Source organism: Lathamus discolor, chromosome 2 (assembly GCF_037157495.1).
Source record: "Lathamus discolor isolate bLatDis1 chromosome 2, bLatDis1.hap1, whole genome shotgun sequence".
Taxonomy (NCBI): domain Eukaryota; kingdom Metazoa; phylum Chordata; class Aves; order Psittaciformes; family Psittacidae; genus Lathamus; species Lathamus discolor.
Window position 1 is genome coordinate 41,328,100 of NC_088885.1, and position 23,132 is coordinate 41,351,231.

At 41.9% G+C, this 23,132-nt stretch overlaps 1 protein-coding gene across 6 annotated transcripts; it reads left to right on the forward strand.

Annotated features, from left to right (window-relative positions):
• The first annotated feature begins 321 nt into the window (after positions 1-321).
• OTUD1 (OTU deubiquitinase 1) lies at positions 322-14,416 on the forward strand. Of its 6 annotated transcripts, XM_065666567.1 has the most exons (6): positions 322-716; positions 7,170-7,213; positions 8,217-8,300; positions 9,725-9,795; positions 9,947-11,542; positions 11,771-14,416. In XM_065666567.1, the coding sequence occupies exon 6, from the start codon at positions 11,869-11,871 to the stop codon at positions 13,195-13,197; it is 1,329 nt and encodes a 442-aa protein (XP_065522639.1). In that variant the 5' UTR covers positions 322-716; positions 7,170-7,213; positions 8,217-8,300; positions 9,725-9,795; positions 9,947-11,542; positions 11,771-11,868; the 3' UTR covers positions 13,198-14,416. The 6 variants fall into 6 exon arrangements, with proteins under 6 accessions (XP_065522639.1, XP_065522638.1, XP_065522640.1 ...); XM_065666566.1 differs by having other exon boundaries at positions 9,947-14,416; XM_065666568.1 differs by having other exon boundaries at positions 11,170-14,416.
• Positions 14,417-23,132: the final 8,716 nt, after the last annotated feature.

Below are 23,132 nucleotides of genomic sequence, written 5' to 3' on the forward strand. Positions count from 1 at the left end.
AGAGCTGCCCGCCGCAGCCGTCAGCAGCCTGCGGCGCAGCGGGACGCCAGCTCAGGCCTCGGCGCCCCGCCACCGCTCCTCACGGGTGCTCGGGCTCCGGCTTCCCCAGCAGCACGGCAGCGCCTGCGGGGCCGGGCGGAGGGCCCAGGACCGCGGCCCGCTCCCTCCCTCCCTTCCCCCGGCGGGCCGCTCACAGCCGGCCGGGCCGCCCCCCGCGGCCGCTGCTATGGAAACCGGCAAGCTCCGCACGCCGCGCCGCCCGGAGCCCCGGCGGCAGCGGCACTTCCGTGCCCGGGCGGCAGGAAGTGACGCGTGGCGCAGGGCCGTGCGGCGTCGGGGGGCGTCGAGGTGGCTGCTCCGTTATGACCGTGGCGCGCCTTACCCATGGGGTCTCCCGCAGGGGCTCCGTCATGGCCTCCCCTCGGGGAGCGAGTTCGTCCACCTGGAGTGTCCCATCTCCCGGGAGGAAGAAGGCTTTTCTTGCATTTATCCCCTTTGCCGCCACTCAGCTGTTGCGCCACAAGCGAACTCAGGCCCTCTTAGATGTTTGTCTTACTCAGCACGCGTTAGTCCACTGCGGGAACCTTCCCCACTTTCACCCAACCTCACAAGCATCAGGCTTCCTGTTGAAGCTGAAAGTGCTGTTCAGTTGAAAATGCAAATGGTCAAGAGCCTCACTGGAGAGCAGTTACTTGCGGAGAGATCATGCACTCAAGGTAAAGTATTACAGGGTTAAGAAGCATTTTCCTCACATGAAGTTCTAAGAGAATACTTCATATAGCATGGCACCGTAATGCAGCGATTCCCAGCACACATGGACCATCTCTGAACTTCATCCACCTCTCCCTCCTGCAGTCTGAAAACCGAGGTGAGGTGTGCCGATGGGCTTTGTAAGCTGTGTAAGAATGAGCAGAAAATGTAGAGGAAATAGTGGCTGAGGTGCTGGAGGTAGAAGAAGAAATCTTGAGCTGTTTATGACTGCAGGCTAGAAAAAGATGATGTCAAACATAAGCCATTATGAGTGGCCTGTTTGCTTTCGTTGTAATAACAAACCTTGGCTTTGACATTCTAGTTTTTATACTGGGAGACAACAGTGTGATGACCAAAAGCTATGCACGATTTTCTCATAACTCTTCCTTAACAGAAGTCCATCAGAGAGTATGGGATATCTGGAAGAGCTATAAAGTTAGTAATTAGGTTTTGAGCCTTTCAGTATCTGAAGGGGGCCTATAAGGATGCTGGGGAGGGACTCTTCATTAGGGACTGTAGTGATAGGACAAGAGGTAACGGGTTCAAACTTAAACAGGGGAAGTTTAGATTGGATATAAGGAAGAAGTTCTTTACTGTTAGGGTGGTGAGGCACTGGAATGGGTTGCCCAGGGAAGTTGTGAATGCTCCATCCCTGGTGGTGTTCAAGGCCAGGTTGAACAGAGCCTTGGGTGAGATGGTTTAGTGTGAGGTGTCCGTGCCCATGGCAGGAGGGTTGGAACTAGATGATCTTGAGGTCCTTTCCAACCCTAACTATGCTATGATTCTGTATTTGATATCTTGTGCGCTTTGACCTCAACAGTTACTAGTATTCACACTAAAAATCAGTTAAACTTTGCTTAAGCTCAAGTTAAAACTGCAGAGATAGTAAGCATTTAATATCAAAAATCTCATCAATGTGGCACAACTCTATAAATGTAGAAGCAAAATAATGATTTATCTACTAGAAGCTAAGGATTTTTAAAGAAGGTGACTGCTTCTAATGGAGTTGAATTTTGCTAAGATTAACACCTATGTCTTTTCCTTGTGATACATAATTTTTAGCGACCAGGTTACAGACTTGGTTTCCTTTACTCAAAAGAATAAATCACTATCTGCAGTATTTGGAGTGATTGAGAGCATTGAGAAAACCACTTCAACTTCTGTGAATCTACAGAATCAGGGATTCATGTGGCTTATAGGAAAAAGTGCCTTTATTTTCAAGGATAAATTATTAATTGATCCTTTTCTGCAGCACTGTCTTTATAATAGTGCACAAATGTTACTTGAATATAAAAAGTCACATACTGAGTAGTAATTTAAACTGATACTTGTAACTCAGGTATTGTTCTCAGGTGTTATCTTTCAGTTAGAAAAATGGTAAAGGTAATTGAGTGAAATGCAGAAATTGTTAATTGGCTTAAAAAGACTATTTGTAAACCCTATATTTTAGGTCACATTCCAACAGTAATAATGCAGAGAAGAGTGTATTTTGGTTTGGGAAGAAGTCCAGTTTGCCGCTGGATACACGGAAAACATTTATTAACATAAGCTGTAGCGTGAAATGGCAAAAACTGGCAGAGAATTAGGTCAAAGCTTTTATGACGTGTAGGAATCAAATTACAGGTTAAGATAAGAAAACTTGCTTTCTTAATCCCATATATTGCTTTGATACATATGAAAGGAACAGGTTGTATCCGGTAGAGGAACTGACCAGAAGATTCACATTTATTTCTGAGCACTGAAAAACACTGAAAAACTAAACATTTCTGTTTATGATATATTTCATCCGGTGTTGGTTGTTTTCTTACTTTTGATTACAGTCAGGTTGTAACTATTCTAACTACTGTCTTTATGTTAAGTAGCTCGGTGCCTCACACCCTGATGACCTGCTCTAGTTATAACAATCTTGTTTATTTAGAAACATCTTTGCTGTCTAGTCTGGGCAGGGATGGCTGTTGATGGCTATTGTTATCTCATTTGAGATAACAATCAAAAGTTATTTGTTTATAGTCTTCATTCACCAAATTCCCAAATTCCCTGAAATGGATTTTATGATATTTTAACCAGCTAGGTACTGTTGAAAATGGATTTGGAATGGTACTAGTGCCAAATCTTAAGGAATAGTATTTATGGCGTAATAAAATACTGGTTTTGACTTTGCAAAATGAGTTTAGTTATAATCTTTGAAAATTAGATCCTATTTGCCTCTGGTTTGTGTCCTCTCTCTCCAGGAGTGTTGCTGTATCACTGGCTGGGCCTTCTGCTTTCTGTGCAGGGAATGCTGTGGCATCACAAGTGAGAAACCAGGTTTCTGCATCAGCACTGCTCTTTTGTCACTATGGCTTCCCACTCAGTTTAGATGAACTTGACCTCTGATGTTTACAGTTGCACATACCATCTTTTTAAAACAAGATACAGTATTTAGGATACATTATGTTAGAATGGAACAAAGCTTCTGTGGTTCCTTGTGATGTATCTGTTAATCTATTTGGCCTGTAAATGTTAAGTTTTAGTGACAGGATGGAACTGGCAAAACACAATAAGGCTCCTCTTCTTCCCTTCCAGCTACCTCAGGGTTTTGCTTCAGATTCTAATTCTGTGATAGTTTTACACATTCTGTCTCCTTCCACTGAAGTCATAGAGTTAATGTTGGTTCATTAATTTCTAACCAAGTCTCCAAGGTAACCAGGTTCATGTGCTAACAGTTATTGATATTTTTCTAACAACCCCAAATCTCTTAGTCCTGTATTACAGAGAAACAAACAATTTTCTAAGTTAGAGTGGGTCCAATGCCAGTATGACAATTAAAATCATACACATTTTCTATTTTTCCTTATTACCTGAGCCATCTTTGTTGACCTAAGAAATACAGTATATCTATTTTATTCTCACTGGCTTTGTTGGAAAAAATGAACAGATCTTCAGGCATCTTCAGATCCATCTGCAAGTCTGATACAGCAGCAGCAAACTTCATAAGAGAGAGATGTGCTTTGTTTAGCACTTTCAGAGGAGAGTTGTTTCAACATTTTCAGAGGAGAGTTGTATTTGCAGGGAGAGAATGACAGATCATAAACCCCCAGGAACAGAGATAAATGGAACAAAGAAGTGGACACGATACGATTGCACTTTAAGATCAAACTCTTAACCAAGCTATTGTCCTGCTGTTATCGTTAAACCATAATGGTCTTCACATTCATAGGCCATCCTGATTTCACCATGCTGCTGCTAGTATATTGTTACTGGGATCCTTTCACAAAATTATTTGCAATTATGTCATATCTGAAAGCCAAGGCTGTGAGTCAACACTAAATTTATTCACTGACAGTTTCTTTTTAGCCAACACTGTCCTTTAATTTAATGAGCCCTTCTCACTCCCTGTATTTTATCTGTGATGTATTTATAGACATCCCTTTTCAACCTTCATTAGATAACACAAGCCAAGAACAGTTAGTCTCCTCTTGTTAGACAGTCACCAGTGCCCAGGTCATTTTAATTCCCTTTTGCTCACATTCCAATCAAAATTCAACATCCTTAAGTGATGTTGACCAGAAATACATATGATATTCCAGATGAAGTCTTACAAGTCTTCTCTACAAGAAATACTTATTTCTTACAAGTCCTTTCTATAACAAATACTTACTTTGGATACATTCTCGCCTGCTGTGTTCTATGATTCTACTTGTGCTTTTGAAAGGTTCGTCACATCAGAAACTACAGTGATTCTGCAGCTGAATAGAATGTGTGGTTCTTTCACCTCTCCAGATGGTTTCCTGCAGATGAGATTCTGCTAATAACAGCAATATTGACCTGCCACTAAGTGCATGCTCTTTCATTTTTCCACTGTTGAATTTCATCTAGTCACATAAGCGAGTCCATTTCTAGTCTTCACAAGTTACCCATATAATATTTCAAAAATCTTCTTTATTGTAAAAATGCCGCTCAGCTCAGAGTCATTAACAAAAGTCAGTAGCACACTAGTGCCAGTGTAATTAATGAAAATACTAAAGTCAGTCCCAAGACGGATCTTTGAGAGCTACACTAGTTCCTTTCAGTGTAACAATTCCTCTAAATTATCTTCAGTAATCTCTCCCTTAGCAAGATTAGATATGCTAATTCCCTATAGTAACTTTATATCAAATTCAGACAGACATGCACAAAAACCTCTCTTCAGTTGAAGGGCCCAGGTCTGACAGTAAACTGATTATATTTGGGTTTCCTACTCTGAATTACTAATTGATTAAAGCTTCATTTTCATAAAATTGTGCTTGCATGTAAATAACAACTTGAAGACTGTTTACATTTTTCATGCGTGGATAATACAACTCTTACAACTAGTGCTTCTTTATAGTAATTTTAAAGTTTCAGTTGTGCTTGAGTAAGTAGTGAAACTCTCTGAAGTACTTCAAGAGAGAAAACTATGAAGAACTGAAAGTTGCTAAAATATTATTTTAAAATTTCAATAGATACTCAAAGCATCAGGAACACTACTTTCTATTGCAGGATAACTAGACTGAGTTAAGATTCCATTCTGATTGGAGTTACCAGTATAAATCCACTAACTGGACTGTAGCTGTTTCTGACTTCTTTCAGTGAAAATTACTTTAGATTCGGGCTCATTGTTATAAATGCTCTTTTTAATCATCTCTTGCCACTTTAGAACTTTGGAAATGTCAAATCAGAATAATAATTCCATGTCGTACATTTAGGTATGGTAAATTAGGTTAGGAAATGCTTAATTATTTACACTGAGTAGGACATCAGTCAGGATGTCATGCCTCCTCTCTGATGGCTCTACCTGTGTTAATTTTTGCTGTTAGATGGTGGAGCTAAATAGCTGTGAATCTGACCTTGCTGTAACAGTTAGCTCTGTGCTGCACAGATGGAAAGAGAGCAGGTTTTTAATTGTGATGAGGTAAGTTCTCTCTCTGCATTTCATCAGAGTTAGGACACGACTTGCTGAGCTGGTTATGTAGCACGTAACCACAGCCCTTTCCCACAGGAAGGACTCGGTAGTGGAACAACAAAGTTAGTTAATACAATTACATGCTATTCCATGACTCTCAAAGCATGAATGATGAAATGTGGTTTTCTGCATTGCTCAGCTCTCTGTGTGAAGTGATGGTTCCTCCTTTTGCTGCTTATTGATGGCAGAAAGGTTGGGAAAGGTGTGCATTGCAAGGTTGTGGAGTATAGAGGGGATGATACTTGCATTGAATCAGTGTGTTTTCAAAATCTTTCTGTTGTGAGGCCACATATGAAAGTGCTGGCTACTTGCTACCTCAACGGAGTATTTTTTCACTTCAAGAGTAGGGAGCATTGCACCTTCTTTTGTACCACAGCTACTTTATGCTTACACTTTTTATCAGGATTAATCTATTAATAATATTTCCTGTAATTGTGAGTGGTGGTTTCCTGCTTCTGGTATTTCTGTATTACCCGCTTCTCCTACCTCCTTCACAGTCTGTTCTTGTCAGAACTCTGTTCTGCTCTTGGCATTAGCTAAAATAGGTACTTTCCTCAACCCTGAGCTTGCCATTAACCAACATGAAAGGGAGAGAAGATGACTATTTGATTTCCTGTAACTGATAACAAAATATAGACATCGCAAATACAACATTTATTAAAACAGAGAAAATGACCCTTTCTAAATGTCATGCACATTAGAAAGCTTGCTTACATCACATTATTACTACTGTTTTTCTTTTTTTTTTTTTTTTCCCCAGGGGAAACAGCATTGTAGATCCCCCCCTTTTTTTTTCTTTCCCTGGTAGCATCTTAAGGCTCTATGCACAATGACCACCACAAATGCCATCCACACTTCTGAGTAGAAATGAGAGACATGACCTGCGTCATTGCTCACATTTAGAGACTCACTTATCAAGTGGGATACCACCCGAGACATTGAGATATGAGCAAATGTCTATATTTATCACCAACAGCCCTTCTTCCACAGACTCTTGCCACATGATGTCATTGCATGGGTTACCTCTCTAATGACTAGTGGACCCATACAGTGAATAAGATTTTAATAAGATTTTAACGTAACAGTGTATCAGAAGCTGAACAACAAATTGTGAGGCAAGGCTCTCTGAGACACAGCCCTTCCTTTACACGGCGTATTGACACCTCAGAAGTAAGCGTGGATACACTTTCACTTTTCACCTTAGTGGTATATTTAGGGTTGAACAAAGTAGGTAGTCTAGTTAATACCAACACTTAAGCCATCACAAAATAGCTAGCATCTGGAGAAGAAAAAAGAGAGTGGGAAAGAGCAGAACTGGTTCTTTTGCTAGTGCTCTTGGCTTGTCACATCTTTACATATTCATTAACTATACCCTCAGTAAGCTACCTGCAACTTGGTAATTTTATGAAAGATGTGATATGATATATAATGATATGATTGATATGTTCACCTGCAGGCATCAGAGGATAAAACTGGTGATTCAGGAGGTTCCTTCTACATGTAAGTTCCAGCTTATATGTATTTCTTCCCTGTATTGGAAGATGCTTGATACATATTTCTATTTTCTATTAATTTTTATTTTTTCTTCCTTGATAAATAACTTCAAAACTATTAATAAAACTTAAATATTGCATTTTCCATGTACATGCAAAGAGTTATTAATTCATTAAATACTTCAGCCAGAAATATCTTTGGCTGAATGGCTGTTATGCTGGCATAAAAAAAAAAGACAGTGGAAACGCTTATTCTGTGTCATTCAATACATCATTAAAGGTAACTTCTCCTCCCTTCTTCACTAACAAATGTTCCTGGTGATGTAATTAATTTTTTCCTTCTATGTCAGTCATGTATCTACTACACATTAAAATTAAAAGTAGTTCCACTCTCAGGCATGTAGTTTTACGTCAGTGAATACCACTGTTGTTCTGCAGCTGTTCTTGTGATCATGGGTTGCCTTCTAAACAATCCAAACAATTCCTGGAATGTGCAGCGTAACCAGTGATAACACTCATGTCAGGAGAAACTTTAACTACAGGAGATGTTTATTACTACAAAGACTGTTTCGAGATCTATTCTGTATTAGCAAAGGACTGTACATTACCCTATAATGAGTGAACCAGAAGCCCAGGATCATTACACCCAGGAAGACAGTGAAAAGGCACCTCCATACTGTGTTCTCACTTTCCGTACCCCTCCAGTGCCTGTGAGGCCACAACATGTAGGCTGCAGCGACAGAAGTGGCACATGCAGGAATATTCTGCAAGCAATCAGTCTGTGTGTCATGTTTGATCCAGGCCACGCTAAAGCAAAGTTGGGTTTTTTGTTTGTTTGTTTGTTTTCCCCCCTGGAATTAGCTGCAGCTTTCTATGCAGCTCACAGAAACAGCAAAACCCCATCTTCTGGTAGCAAAAGGCACTAAGGCACATCCACATGCCCCCTGACTTTTTAGATATTCTTTCATTGAAGACATTCAAATTCTGCCTTGCAATTTCTTTTACACCAGAACCATATTGATCATTCCTCTCTGGAGCAGACCACAGTTTAGGACGTGATTGTTAAAACCAGATGTAAGAAAATTACCTTTTAGGTAAGTGCCGATTTCTGGTACCTCCTAATATGAAAGCTGAAAACCAACCATGAGATGCTTGTATTGCAGCGGTTCAATGGGATTTTTGTCATTGATCACCCAGAGACTGTATTCCCTCCAGGCCAAGTACATGTGACTAACTCTGGGTGCTCAGTTATGGAAACTACTGGTTACACTACATTGTCAGTATTTAATAACAACACAGGTAAACCACACCACTGTGAGCTTCTCTTTCCATTTACTTCACAAGGGAGGTAATAAGCATGCCCAAAGTCATATACTATTAAGACAGTGATATAAATGTTTGTTGTGTCTGTCAGTTACCTAGTAACAGATTTTGATCGTTTTAACCTTATTAGCAAGCTTACCATGTGCATTTTAACTGAAAACCATCTGTTTATAAATGAAAAGAGAACAAAAGAACAATCTATCTGCTACCATTACTAAAAACTGCTGGTGCATATAGCATGCATTTCAAGATACTCCTTGGCATTTTGCTCAGGGATAAACAAGTTTTTTTCTCCAGACTATGCTATAGTAGAGCATCAGAATACTAACATGATGGTAATTTGGGTATACATAAGAAATCTGTGTCTTTCCTCAAACAAAGCACCACAAGCATTGCACCTCATTGTAACCATCGATCAGAACTAAACAGCTGCCCAGTTGTTAATGTACCACTGTTCCAAATAACCTGTGGTTTTGGAGAGGCAAAACAGTCATTAGTGCGAGTTTCTGTAATATCCTGGAAGAAAGAAAACTGCGGTACTGAATATTCAAGACACAGCACTCATTTAAGACAGAAGCATACTTATTCTGCTGGCTCCATTTATTGTTCTCTAACAGGAAGAGTGCTAGAGAGTTGCCTCTCCCCCCACTCTCTGTTATTAGACTATTTAAGACTTTAAACCCATCACCCTGTACTCAGGTCTGACATTTACTAGCAGACAGAGCAATTCACTAAACAAAACCACAGAGATACCTTTTATAACTAGGAAATGAAGGCAGAAAGGCTGGTAGGCATGGAGTAGTGTACTTCTTTATTATAACACTGAACAAACTCACAATGAACAGCTACTGGCACATTGAGAACTCTCTAGGAGAGGGTAACTTCCAGTGATTTTACATTAAATTACATATCAGTACACTAGACCACATTTTAACTTGGGAATACCTTATCAGGTTTTGACTAAGAAGCAAAACTAGACAAGAATCTTTACTTTGCTCCAAGCCTTCGTTTCAAGGAGGGAAGTTTTCAATTTACCACTCTCTGATCAATATATATTCCTCTGCGTGCAGCGATTAGTCCAGAAATACTGACTGATCTTGCAAGCTATATTTATAACAAAGTTCTGAACATTCTGAAATGCAAGAGTCACTGTGTAATTTCAGAGCAGTTGTAACCTCTTATCCCCTTGTAACAGGCTGCCAGAAATGCTCCTGCCTAATGCCATCACCATTTGTTCTGAAGATATCAACTTTCTGGCTGTAGCAGGTAAGTCAGGACTTCTGGGCTTTGATTCATGTCTGATGCACCTCTTGCATTTCAACTCTGAAGGCAATGATTTTGAACATATCATGACCTTGTAAATTTTTATCAAGAGGGTCCCAGTAATGTGTGGAATTACCTGCTGTGTTTTATCCAGAATAAAACAGGTGGATGTGAAGACTGTTCCCATAAATATCCCCAGTTTTTAGGATGAAGGATTTCAGCATTTTTCCTTCAACATGCAAGTTAGCAGAAGGGATCAGAACATGATTTTCTGTGTAAAGAGAATGGAATTCCATATTGTGTTCCTGGTAGCCCTTGAATGAGCTGCAGAAATGGAAGATGGGAAATACATCCCTGGACATGGGTCCAAAGGACAACCAAGGCTCCAAAGAAACAATTGCTTTTGACTCTGCAGCCTTTTGCAAGTGATTGTCTTAGTTACGTATTTTTAATTAACATAAATGGAATAAGGAATTTTATTTTTTTTTTAGAATATAGAGGTGAGGGTTTTTTTTAAATTCTGCAATTTGTATTACTAAAGCTTTTCCAAAGATATTTGAGACTGTGGGATGAAATCCAGAACTATTTAATTACTTTTAACTATCACTTTGAAATTACATGTATCAATACAGTGTATTTCCATTTTGGTAGGAATAAATGTCTGTGTTAGCATTTGATCATAGTATAAACTGGTGTTCCTTGGTCAGCAAGGAACATCATGCATGCCAGAACGTCATCAAATCCAGTGTGTACAGATGACATCATCATTCATGGACAAAGGGTTTGATATTACTTTATATCACAGCTAAGGCTAAAAGACATAGCTTAATTTGAAGACACTACAGGTATTAACAAACCAATTATCAATGATCTTTATAAGACCTGTATTTTAAATTTGATGGCTCCTGTTATTATGTGACGATTTACATCATACTCTTTATGTATGCATGCACTACTATTTTCTGAAGTAGGGCTGCAGGTGGACAAATAGCAGCTTGTGTCAGAAAACTAATGAATATTACCCTAACTGCAAATTATGAATCATGACACTGATTATATGTTGGCAGAAGCATCATTCAGCAGTAACATGGATACAACACAGCATCATAAACATAGGTAGAACATCTCCAGCAACTTATACTTGCTGGTCAAGTCTAAATACCAAGCTGTGAGTCTAAAGCCCAAACTGCTTGGCTGACGAACTGTTTCATGAGAAGCTGCTTTCACTGCCTCCGGTGGCATTTCCCAGGTCGGCCCCCAAGCACACCCGGCGCAGTGTTCCCTCTTTGAAGTCTCCTCAACACTTCCCGTTACCAAACGATGTCACAGCCAGTGCCCAGATCGGCGCAGCAGCAGTGACATACCGAATCCCCACAGGGAACTGCAGGCTTTTCCCCCCGGAACACTCCTCAGACCGAAGCACCCATTCTCACCGGCCTGCCCGCGCCGCCACAGCCGCTGAGCACCGCTTCCCCGACACCGGGGCTGAAGCAGAGAGGAAGCCGACCCCACACCAAGAGCCCAACCCAGGCCACGCTGAAAAACGCCAAGGCTACTGCACCCCGCTCGCCCCTCCCCGAGGACAGCGGGGGACCGCCACTGAGGCCCGGGCCCCTGACGCCCGGCACCACTGACGGCAGGGCAGAACCGCCCCGCCCCTGCCGCGTCCCCTTCCGGCAGGCACCGGCCCCGATGACGCCACATCACCCGGCCCCACCCCCCGCGCATTCCAACGTGCCTTGTCCCTGAGGTAAACACGGCGCGGCGCCGCCCCCGGCCCGGCCTCCCGCAGCTTCCAGAAGCGCCCGGGCGGTGCGGAGGGAGCCGGGCCGGCCTTGGGCGGCCGGCAGGGGCGGAGGTGGTGGCGCAGCCGGAATTGCCGTGTCCGCGGGGAGCAGCCGGCAGCTGGGCGCGCAGGGGCGGGGCGCTGGCGGGGGGTTGGTGGGGGTGATGCCCTTGTTTATTTTTACCCGGGCAGCTCATCCTCTCCGGCAGCCCCAGCGCGGCCCCCGCCGCCGATCCCCGCCCCGGCCCCGACGGCGCCGCCTATAAAGCGCCGCCCGCGGGGAGCAGAGGATGCAGCTCTACAGCTCGGTGATCACCCATTACCCGGCGGGCGCAACAGGCACTGCAGCCGCCGCGGCCTCGTCGAGCACCGGTGTCTTCAAGGTCTCCTTATCGCCGGGATCCCCCTCGGCGGAGGCACCGAGCGCCGCCTCCGCGGGTCCGAATCCGGCCGCCGAGAGCTGCACTAAGGACGGCTTCGTTCCCGGTGGGGGAAGCAGCACCAGCAGCAGCAGCGCCGCCGCCGCCATGCCCGCGTTCTCCTCCTGCCTGGAGGTGATGCCGAGCGGCCCCGCGGCGGGCCCGGGCAGCCGGCCGGCGGGCGGCCCACAGTACAGCACCTGTGCGCAGGTCACTGTCAGCCGCCGACGGCCGCTGGAGCGCATCGTGCCCATACGCATCGTGCAGCGAGTGGAGTCCCCCGGCGAGCTGGTCCCGGCCTCGCCCCGCAGCCGGGCCTGGCTGGAGGGCATCCTGGAGAGCATGCGGCAGGCCGGGGGTGACGGCGAGTCCGCCGCGCTGCCGCCGCCCGCCGAGGAGCCCAGCAACCGCAACCTGCGCTTCAGAGAGCACTGTCAGGCGCTGCAGGCGGTGGCCGCCGGCGCCCAGCCGGCGCTGACACCTGGCTGTGTCCGCGCGGAGCGGAGCCGCAGCCCCGCGCGGCCCGTCGCAGGCCCCCCGGCCCGGGAGGAGGAGGAGGAGGACAGAGCGGATCCCGGTGTGCGCAGGGTGCCGGGGGACAGGCCGGAGCGCAGCGAGAAGCTGGCTCTGTACCTGGCCGAGGTGGAGAAGCAAGACAAATACCTGCGGCAGAAGGGCCGGTTCCGTTTCCACATCATCCCCGACGGGAACTGCCTGTACCGCGCTGTCTGCAAGGCGGTGTACGGGGACCAGCGGCTGCACAGCGAGCTCCGTGAGCAGACCGTGCACTACATCGCCGACCACCTGGACCACTTCAACCCTATCATCGAGGGCGATGTGGGAGAGTTCCTCATCGCCGCAGCTCAGGACGGGGCCTGGGCCGGCTACCCGGAGCTGTTGGCCATGGGGCAGATGCTGAACGTGAACATCCACCTCACCACAGGCGGGCGGCCCGAGAGCCCCACTGTTTCCACCATGGTTCACTACCTGGGGCCAGAGGACCCAACACGGCCCAGTATCTGGCTGAGCTGGCTTAGCAATGGGCACTATGATGCTGTGCTGGACCGCATGTGCCCCAACCCAGAATACGAGGCCTGGTGCAGACAGACTCAGGTACAGCGCAGGCGGGATGAGGAGCTGGCCAAGTCCATGGCGGTGTCCTTGTCCAAGATGTACATTGAGCAGAATGCCTGCTCTTGAGACCCCCTGGATTGCAGGCTGGGAGCTTTGCTGCAGGGACTGAGACAGATGGAAAGTGTGCTGGCTGTGATGGTGATGCCTTAATCCTTAATGAAGCAGCAGCACCCCAGGCTGAGAAGGACTGTAGATTGTGGGGGGATAAATGCAAGCGTGTTGTAATATTCTGTTGTAAAAACACTGCCTCGGATTATTTGCAAGCAGATTTTCCGCATATGTTTGTGTCTCCCCACTGTCTATTTTCTATCAGAATGTATTTTTTTTGCACAATATTTTTAAACTGTTACCTCCATCTTCTACACCTAACATTAGTATCTGGCTTTCAGCTGTACAGCCAAAAACGTTTGTAAACTGTTTTTGTAAATAAGGCTTATGATGTAACAGCTATTTTTTGCTGTGTTTTTTACCCATAAACCTTATATTTTTACCAAATGAAGTTGATGTCAAACTAACCCTCCCTAATGATGAAAGCATCGTGGATATTTTCTTTCAAAACTAAAACAATGTTTTTTGTAAAAGTGCAGCAAAGTATGAACAGATTACTTTTCAGAACAGTTGCTTTCCCTGCCTGGAGCACAGAACAAGTCCTTTGAGCCAGTTGGAATGCAGCTACACATGAACAGTACAGGGAGCAATTGACTCTTCTGTATTTAATTATTGTTTTGAGTAAACTGGCCTCTTGTTGCCTGATTGGCTTACCGTCTGCTCCATTTATATTAGTTATCTTTAATAACAGAACATTAACTTGAAATAGAATGTTGTGACTAGATAATAGGCTCCCACTTTGGCAGTAATTGCCTTGGCTGCACCTCGGTGTTTGTGTTCTTGTTTCTGGGGTTATGATGTCTTTTGTATAAGCCCTGCTTCTTTTCTGGCACTGGTGTTGCACCAACAACTCATTATCTGATCACAACATTTTCTTCACTTGGTGTTATTTTCTAATAAATCAGGAATGGTGTTTGTTTGTTCTACATTATGGTTTTCAAGGAAGAAAAAAAAAGTATTTAAAACGAGGTTTGTATGGTTTGCTGGGTCAAACATTTGGATGTTTCCAATCTGAACTCTGTCTTCTACTTTCTGATTAACTTGTTAGATATATTTATTAAGTAATGCAGTTTGTACTTTTTTATTTTGTAATATATTGTGATTTTGGAATTTATACTGTATTTGTATAATAGGAATATTCACAGCTAAAATGGAATGAATAAAGAATGTAATTTTACTTGTGATCTTTCTTTCCACCCTTTTTGTTCCTGGTGTGGTGGAGAACTGCAGTTGGCGTTCCCAAGACCCATTATTTAGTTTCTCTGCCATGGTTTCCCCAGTTAAGAGGTGGGAAGAAGGGCATGGCACTACACAAATGTGAACCACTGATAATTCTGGTGTCTGTGAATATGTGAAAGGAATGCAGGCATTTAAAAACAATTGAATATCTGTAAGATTACAGATCTTGGCATATCTCTGCTCATAAGAAATACTTCTTTGTATATTAATTTGCCTTAGGAGGGGAGTTCTCAAGTGTGGTACCTACACTGGTAGTACCAGTGGTTGTGATGGACCAGCTCTCTGCGGAGCTGTGTACACTTGGGCTTGGACTGTGGTAATTGGGAATGTACAGTCTGCAGCTCCGAATTTCAGATTTCCTGTGTCACGACTTACACCTCGCAGCCCTCCTCACATTATGTGAATAGAGGTAACTTACAGGGAAATATGGCTCTTGCAAGGCATTTCCGTATTGTAAGGGGAGTGAAAGTTGTTAGATCTTACTTGGTGTGCATGCATGCAGTTACAAACCTACCCCTGATCTCAAAATACTACAAGGCCACCCTTAAATGACAGAAGGGTACTGGGTTAAAATTAGGATTATAAATTAAATAGCTGAAATGCAGCAGTCTTCATTGAGCACAGTCATGCTACAGAGCTGCAGGGTTGTGTTTATTTTGGTGCTGTTTTATGTGATGCAAAGGGTAGACTTAAATTTATTGTGTTACTTCCAAAATGCTGGTAAATACAGATTGTATTTTTACCCCCTTTTCTTCACACACAATTATGTTGCTTCCTTAAAGGTCAAAGGTGGTAAACCCCAGTCTTGCACTGAATCTCTGAAAAGCTGAGTTCTGAGGTGAGAGAAGGTGAAGATGCAGATATGGGTGTTCATAAGGACAAAGATAGTTGAGAAAAACGGTTGACTGTAAGCACAAACATATTAATACAGCATCACTAAGTATCAGTGATGTGCTTGACTGATTAAAAACTTTGTATCCACTTGCTTACCTTTTGGGTTGGAGATGATGATTTCATTCAAAGTTATGGATATCCCAAACTTTGTTTTAAAAAAGTTTTACAATTTTCAGCTACATGACTTGTGTTTACAAATTTTGGTTGTGTTTTGCCACACAAACCTTAGAAACCCTCATAGAGTAAGCAAAGCAAAGAAGGATCGATACTGCATAGTGTTCACTCTGAGATATATTTTACCCTAAAATATCAACAATAATGTTAAAAATAAGCAGTGCAGAACCATGGGATAAGTTCCCATGGGGTTTATTAACAATTTTGATGCTACTGCATGAAGTCACAGGGACATGATAACTTTAAGGAATTTAAAGAAACTAGTCTACTTGTTGAACTAGTTTGTGAAAACATTGAGGATATACTGCTGAAGCATTTATTGGTGCACTTGTTTTTGCAGCTTACATTATTGTGTCTATTCTGAAAGGAAATGACAAAAGTGGCATGTCAGATGTTTCAGGCACATGGAAAATGAAAACTTCTTTTTATAGCTCTGGTGTTTGAAGTTTAGCTGAGACACTTGAGTCTAGATGCAAGCCAGTGTCTTGCCTGAGTAGCAATAGGGTCAGTTCTATGGAGTAGTTCATCTATAGAGGCAGTGATCCTAATGTGGACGAAACTTTACAGAACTGGTTGTAACATTGTCACTTAACCCAAGAACAAGTTTTCCTTGACTGTCCTCTGCTCAACAATTTCAGTAACAAGGAAATGGCAAATGTCATTCTTGCTCATAATTTCAGTACCTGATTATTTTAACCTTGGCTAATCACTTGCATAACACAGCTAATCCTTAGACCTGTCTGGGGACTTTGGTCATCAGGCTCTTTATCATTAACAATAAGTGAAAAGGAGAGCTAGATTTTCAATATTTGATTGTATGGTCCTTTAAGTCAAGTAGAAAGTGCTTCAATTCGGAACTGAGCATCTTTGCTTGTGTTTTACAATACAATCGTGAATTAGTTGATGCTTCATTTCAGAAGTTTCTTAGGTTGCCAAGACTATGGCATTCTGCCACTAAACATGCAATGGATATGTTAGAATTTTCATGTGTATTGAATAGACTCTATTTCACAACGTCAGGTTTGCAAGAGCTGAATTGGTTTGTATGTACAATGAATGCATCCCAAAATAAGGTGGTCAAGTGGGAAAGGGGAGATTTGCTTAAGTGTCATTCTTCATCTCAGTCAATGGTTTTCTTTCAGAAAGTTCAGTGGGTGACTCTGTGCTTAGTGATTTATTTAGGATGCATAAAAGTTGCCTAGTGCCAGCTACTAGGTTTATATTTCCTGTTGTACCTGGCTGGTACATTACATGTGCACAAGGTAAATAAATCTGTTACATTGATGTTGCTTGTAAATAAAGGTATATTTCAGTACTCCTTATGCATGCAGAAAACCATGTGCACCCAAATATTTCTTCTGATTGTGCTTTTATTATGTCAGGATTGATAGGATTTTTGAGGTTGAAATTCTAATTTTGGTGTAGTGGTTTGTCATTGTGCACATATAAAGCTGCTGAATCTAAGCAGAACATGATGACAGATATCTCACAACAGGGACAAGTACCTGGCATTAACTGTTTTTTGTTTATACTCTTTCATATGTATTTAGCAGTTCATTGATACACATTGATAAGTGTTACTGGGATGTGTTGCAAAAATGGTGCTGAATGAAAAAAGCCTCAGCTTTGGTGTTGAAAAGATTGTCCCTTTTACTGAAGGTCATAGTTATATGAAAGTATGCAGCATGCAGAAAGGTTGTGAGCAACCGTTTGAAAGGACATCAGGTCTGGCAAATGAGATTCTGTAGCCATCAGGACTTCTTTTAAAGAAGCAGACGAATTTAAAGTTTGAACTTTTTACTAGTGTACAGGCTGATTTGTAACATGTACATGTTGTTGAAAAATGTTGAAGTTCTTATTTCCTGTTCAGTTTCAATTTACAGTCTGTCTTTTTTAAAAGCAAGTTTATAGTATAAATGGATAGAAAGGTATAGCAATGCAGTAATACACTGTACTTCAGTCATTTTTTCCTGATGTTAGTATTTACAATCTTTTTTTATACAAGAAAACCCATTGCTGGTATTTGGACTTCAAACTGATAGAAATAAACCACTGGTAAGTTCTACGTTTCTGTTGCATGAGTGGTTATTCTGTATCCTCATACATTTCTCCTCATTACTGAGGAAGATCAGGTTTCTTTGGAGAAACTGTGAGTGTGCAATTGTAGCAGCATGATGCACATACACACATAGAACTAATCTTTCCTGTGTGATCTTAAATTTGGCATTTCCTGCATTTTTAATGTACATTTTTAAACCATTATGCTTTTAATGCGTATGTTATTTCCTACTGTTTTTACTGGAAGTTGTAGAAAACAAAACTTGTATCCTTACTACAAGGCATGGTTAAGAGTGTGAACCTTCAGCACTATAGCACAGTTAAGTTGCATAAAGAGTGGCATCTGCAGTGAAGAAGACTATTGCAGGAGCAGAGGGTAGCTGGGGGAAAGCTGAAGCTGGGAGATGGTTGTGAAGGAGCTCAGGTTGTCTTCTATCCTTTTGTCTCCTGTGTTCACTCACATCCCAGGCAGGGGAGATCTGGACTCGCTGTGGTGGTCAGTGGGTCTGTGCTGCTGGTCTGGTGACAGTGTGCATCAGGTGCAGTGTTATTGCTCATTGATGTTTAGCTGCAAAGGTATTATCCTGACGGGTTTTTGGGAGGCTGCAAATGGGAGAAGGGATGCAACACTGTCTCAGACAAAAATGAAAAGAATTTTACAGACAAAGATGCGGCATTTTTCTTGCCTTTTGTTCCTAAGTATCAATGAGCTACAGCACGATTGAATATCAAAATGGTCACAAGGACCAACGTAATTGTAGATCAGATAAAGCACTTGATAGGAACTTTTTGAGACTCTTAAGAAAGCTTGACAACCCTTTTTTTTTTTTTTTTAATTAATCCATAGTTTCATTATTTAGACCATATTATTTTCACAGGTACAAGGATCCAGCATTTTTCCTGCACGAAATTATTTTTTGCTAAGTGTAAAATTCCATTTTTCAGCTATTCCAACTCACCAATGTTTCTGGGCAAGAAAATCCATGATTCTGGATCTCTGTGTGGGATTTGGAACCTTGTAAGTTCTGTCAATTTAACCTAATATGGCTAAGAGTAATACTTCTTCCCATCGCTGATGCCGTACTCGTGTTTAGATGGCTGCTTTCAGAAACCATGTGATCTTTGGAACTCCAACTGAGCTTGTTTTGATATTTTTTTGAGGGAGGGCCAGTGGTCGAAATGTACACCTTTTGTAAATAAATCATACAGCATATTTTATATCTAAATTGCCTGTCTTACATATGACTTAAAGATTGAGCTTTGAATAAGCAATTAAGCAATTAGCTGGCATGTTTATATGAGTTGTTTGCTTTCCTACCAAACTTCAGCTCCACTGGATTGGTGGATTACTCACAGGGACTGACTTTTGGAATTTAAGGTAGGAGTGATGACAAAAGTATTGTCTCATGAATTACCAACACAACTCCTGCAAACCATACCTGCAATCTTTTAATTTCTTTCCATTTTCATTTTTGTTGATTGTCAGTTATTTACCCATTCAAATTCAACCTTTGAAACTAGTTGTGCTGTAAACCAAAACCTAATTAAATGAGACATTTGAATGAGTTTAGGAGTTGACAGCTCTTTTGTTGTTTATGTATAAGGGAGGGAGAGGTGTTGCCCGAAATGAGGCCGTTGTAAAAGGACTTGTTTTGCTCTAAAAGATGGTTATGTCAGTTTATAGATCAGCATTGTAACTGCTGATCTAAATCTTTAATGCAGTTGTGTTTATTATTTCTTAATAAAAAATGTCATATCGCATTACATTTTTGCTAAACTGAGAATGGAGACACAAGAGACCACTAACACTGGTAGATTAAAAAATAATGTTCTGCTATTAGGAGCCAGGAAATAATTGCTTTTTTGTCATGTATTTCCCACTGTGTCTATTATCTAGTGAAAGAAATCTTTGGCTTTAGTTAAGGAATGTTTGTTTATGTGGCCTGCATCCTTCCTGAACTCGTAGGTTGAATACGTGTAGAATAAGATCCTTAATTCAGATTTATACCCATAATTAAATGGTGAATTAGAAATTTCCTTGGTTAAACAGCTGTCTTTTATACTGTAGAGCATTTAGTACAACAGAGCTGCAATCCCACTGGGACCTCGATGAGAAGCGGTATTACTAACAGCACACCCTTGGCAGGTATCTGAAAACTTATTCTCCATTTCGTTTTCTTTTTGGCGTGTGCTTATCTTACTTATCAGGAAGTAAATATTTATGGATGTTTTCTCAATTAGGTAGCTGTCCTTTTGTATATACTCACAATAATTCATGTAAAACATTTGCGTGAGCGTGATTCCTAGTAGATTTCCATTTTTCAGCTAGTATTTTACAGCAGTAGCTCTGAAGAGGCTCTGTGACATATGAAATGGCCAGAAATTCTATCAAATAATACTAATAAAAAAAAATCAGTTATTTGATTATGGAGCTGATAGCATCTGTGTAGCAAGTTTCCTCTCCTTGTAGAAGGGTTTTATATAGCTCTGGGCAGAGACAAACATGTTGCAAAACGGACAAATGGAACAAATCTGGGCTCTGCTTGGTAAGTTAAAGAATCTTTTAATAAGAAATAATTATTGTGGAAAAGCTTCACCAAATGCATTATTGCAAAGTGGGCTGCTGGGATACCCTAGTACACATGTTCTTCAAAACATTTTACTGTCACACTGAAATTACTTCAACATAAAAACCCAAAAGTACATAATCTTCCAAAACAAAATATTGCCTAAAATGACTCACGCAATTGCAGTTATTCTCAAACTGTTCTATCCTGCATGGCATTGTCACAACAAATTTCCTGCTGTATTTACTCCTAGGAGTCCTTCAAATTATCAGTTAAGTGATAATTAACACATAGGACAACATTTTTCTTTAACCTTGGCAGGCTTGGTGTGTGGGAATGAGGGGACAATGTGATTCTTGAACTGACTAGTGCTTGCTTGCTCATACATTAACTTTCTCTGGCTAACACCACCACCATCTCCTGCATTAACCAGTGTCCAAAAGCTGAGTGACACTTAGGTTTATATTCTTATCACAAAACCCTCCATAATTTCAATTAAGAAACTTGGCAGAGGTGCATGACTAGACTAGAACACCACCTAACCGATGCAGGTTGTATACCACATTATTAGTTCTATGCTCACACTTAACACTGCAATAGGTACTTGAAACATACTGATTGCATGTAAGAATCACCAGGCAATTACAACATTTATCTGGGCAGCTGTGTGTGCTGGGAAACCTCAGATTTCTTTGGGCTGGTTTGACCCAGATTCTTTCTGGCTATGCTGTCCATCACTGGAAGCACTCAGGCACGTGCCCCTCAAGAGCTGGCATCCCAGCCCAGCATCTGCTGGCTCAGTTGCTGGGATGGGACAGCTCGGAGTGGAGCCAGTGAGCCCTGAGCTTGGTGGGTCAATGCAGCTTCTTGGATTCCCCTTTGAATTTCTGCCATATTACTTGGTGAGTAAATAGCAATAGAGTAAATACCAGAGAAAAGCTTTTTGTTGTAGTTCCCTAAAAGCATACATGAAGTATTGCACTAGACCCGTTATCAGGTGACAAAAGATACTGCTCCAGGTAGGCACTATTTGAAAGGAACCATGGCATCCATTGTCCCAGAGACAGGTTGTACAACACAAACCTTGTCAGTGGCCTCAGCCTTAACATCTGTGGAAATCACTCTGCCAGCTAGGCTTCTAGCCTTGAGACCAAGTTGCTCTACTTCAGTCAACGGATTGAGTTAATCTCTGCTAAGACTTCTGGTGCTTCCTCAAGCCTCTGAGCTTTATCTCAGTGCTCTCTGGATTAAGCTCTAACAAGCCAGCAGCTGTATCAAATCTCTTTCAGTCACTTGATATTGATTGAAAGGTAGACAAGAAGCAGATACTGTCAGTGTGTAGGGAAACTTGTGCTCCAGCATACCTCATTGATTGTCCTAATGGTGTCATATATCACTCCTGTCTAGCATGAAGTATGAGGAAAAAGAAATTACACATCACTCGAACACAGAATCAGTTCTCTCCCACTACTCACTTAAAATCTCTCAGATAAAAATCTTCAAATCTGTGCCAAGCCAGTTATATTTACTTCCCTCCCCCCCCAACTGTAAATGTATTACGAGGAGTTTATAGCTAGCCATGGAGGCATTTTACAGCTCTAGAAATGCTACAGACACTTGGTCAAATGGAGATCTTCAGTGGGATGCAATCAGGTTTTCTACCAAATTCCACCCTGGATCCAGGTTAATCTGCTGTTTGGGTATTTGTTTCTATTTACTACCACTATTGTTTTTAATCCCCTCATAAACTCTATTTATTCCCTTAGCATAGGGAGGGCATGTTGGGGATTGTTTCCAGGGATAATGAATACTATTAAAGCCAGAAAGGAGAGGAGAGAATAATTTCAGACTGAAAGCCTTCTTTAGAGAGCCTTATTCTTGCTAATATTTCTTATACTGAGTACATGCTTATGCAATTGCCAAAGGCTCTGAGAGAGGATCAGGACTGTGCCAACAAAAATCAAAGTGATGTATCTATCTGAGATTAAAGTGCAGTGTGCAGGGAAGCCTTGCTTTTCAGTGGTCTGATCTGTGGGTTTTGCATCTCACTATAAATTTGCATTTATTTCCTTGGCAAAAAAAAACAAACCCACCTTTTCACATTTTCACAAAACATTATCTTTTCCCACCCAGAGATTAAATATGAATAGAGATTTTGGTTCTCGAAAGTCAAGTCCAAAATATATTTTAGGAATTTTACGTCTGACAAGATTCATGTGTTGCTTTCAATTTCACAAACGTTACGGTGTAATTCAAGCACATAGCTCTGAAAAATAAATTTGCAAAGAAGTATTAATTCCACCTTTATAGGCTTTTTAAGTAAGTGCTTACAGCTGTGTTAAATTTGATGAATAGTAAGGGAATTCTGAATGGGAAATATTACATGAATGGGATGTTATAGAAATCTGACATTTCTCATTCTTGTGTACTTTATTCTAAATTTACAGATTTAATTTCTTAGGGGGGAAAAGAATGAAACTGGAGCTTATTTAGGCTCTTTGCTGCTGTGCTGATGGGCCGGCTCATCCCATCAAAATCCTGTACCTGTCTTTTTCCTGAGACAGCAGCCTTTACCTCTATTTATTGCAGGTGGGGAACTGAGTGCAGAGTCTGTTTACACAGGTTCTTGAAAGAAGACCCTTGAAGGAGAGAATATAATAGCCACAGCTGTACATAAGGCCAGCATCATCACCTGCACACAGTATTTGAAATGCCATTTCCTGGATTTACTTCCTCCTATGCTGCTCAGTGAGATGAAGAAAGAAAATTACTCTGCTAGTCTTCTGGGGTATGTCTGCACTGCAAAAGACAGTGCTGTGTGGAGACACCCTGCCGAGCTCAGCAGGGGCAGCAGCGTTGCAATGGCAGCACCGTGTTCATTAGGTAGAAGGAAAAAGCAGGTCCTTGAAGGAGTTTAGTAGGATTCTGAGCCACAGGATTGTTTCGCTGCCTCCCCTGGCA

What these genes read in the sequence shown, in the direction of transcription:
- OTUD1 (XM_065666566.1), top strand. Translation starts at nt 11,869, where the DNA reads ATGCAGCTCTACAGCTCGGTGATCACCCATTACCCGGCGGGCGCAACA.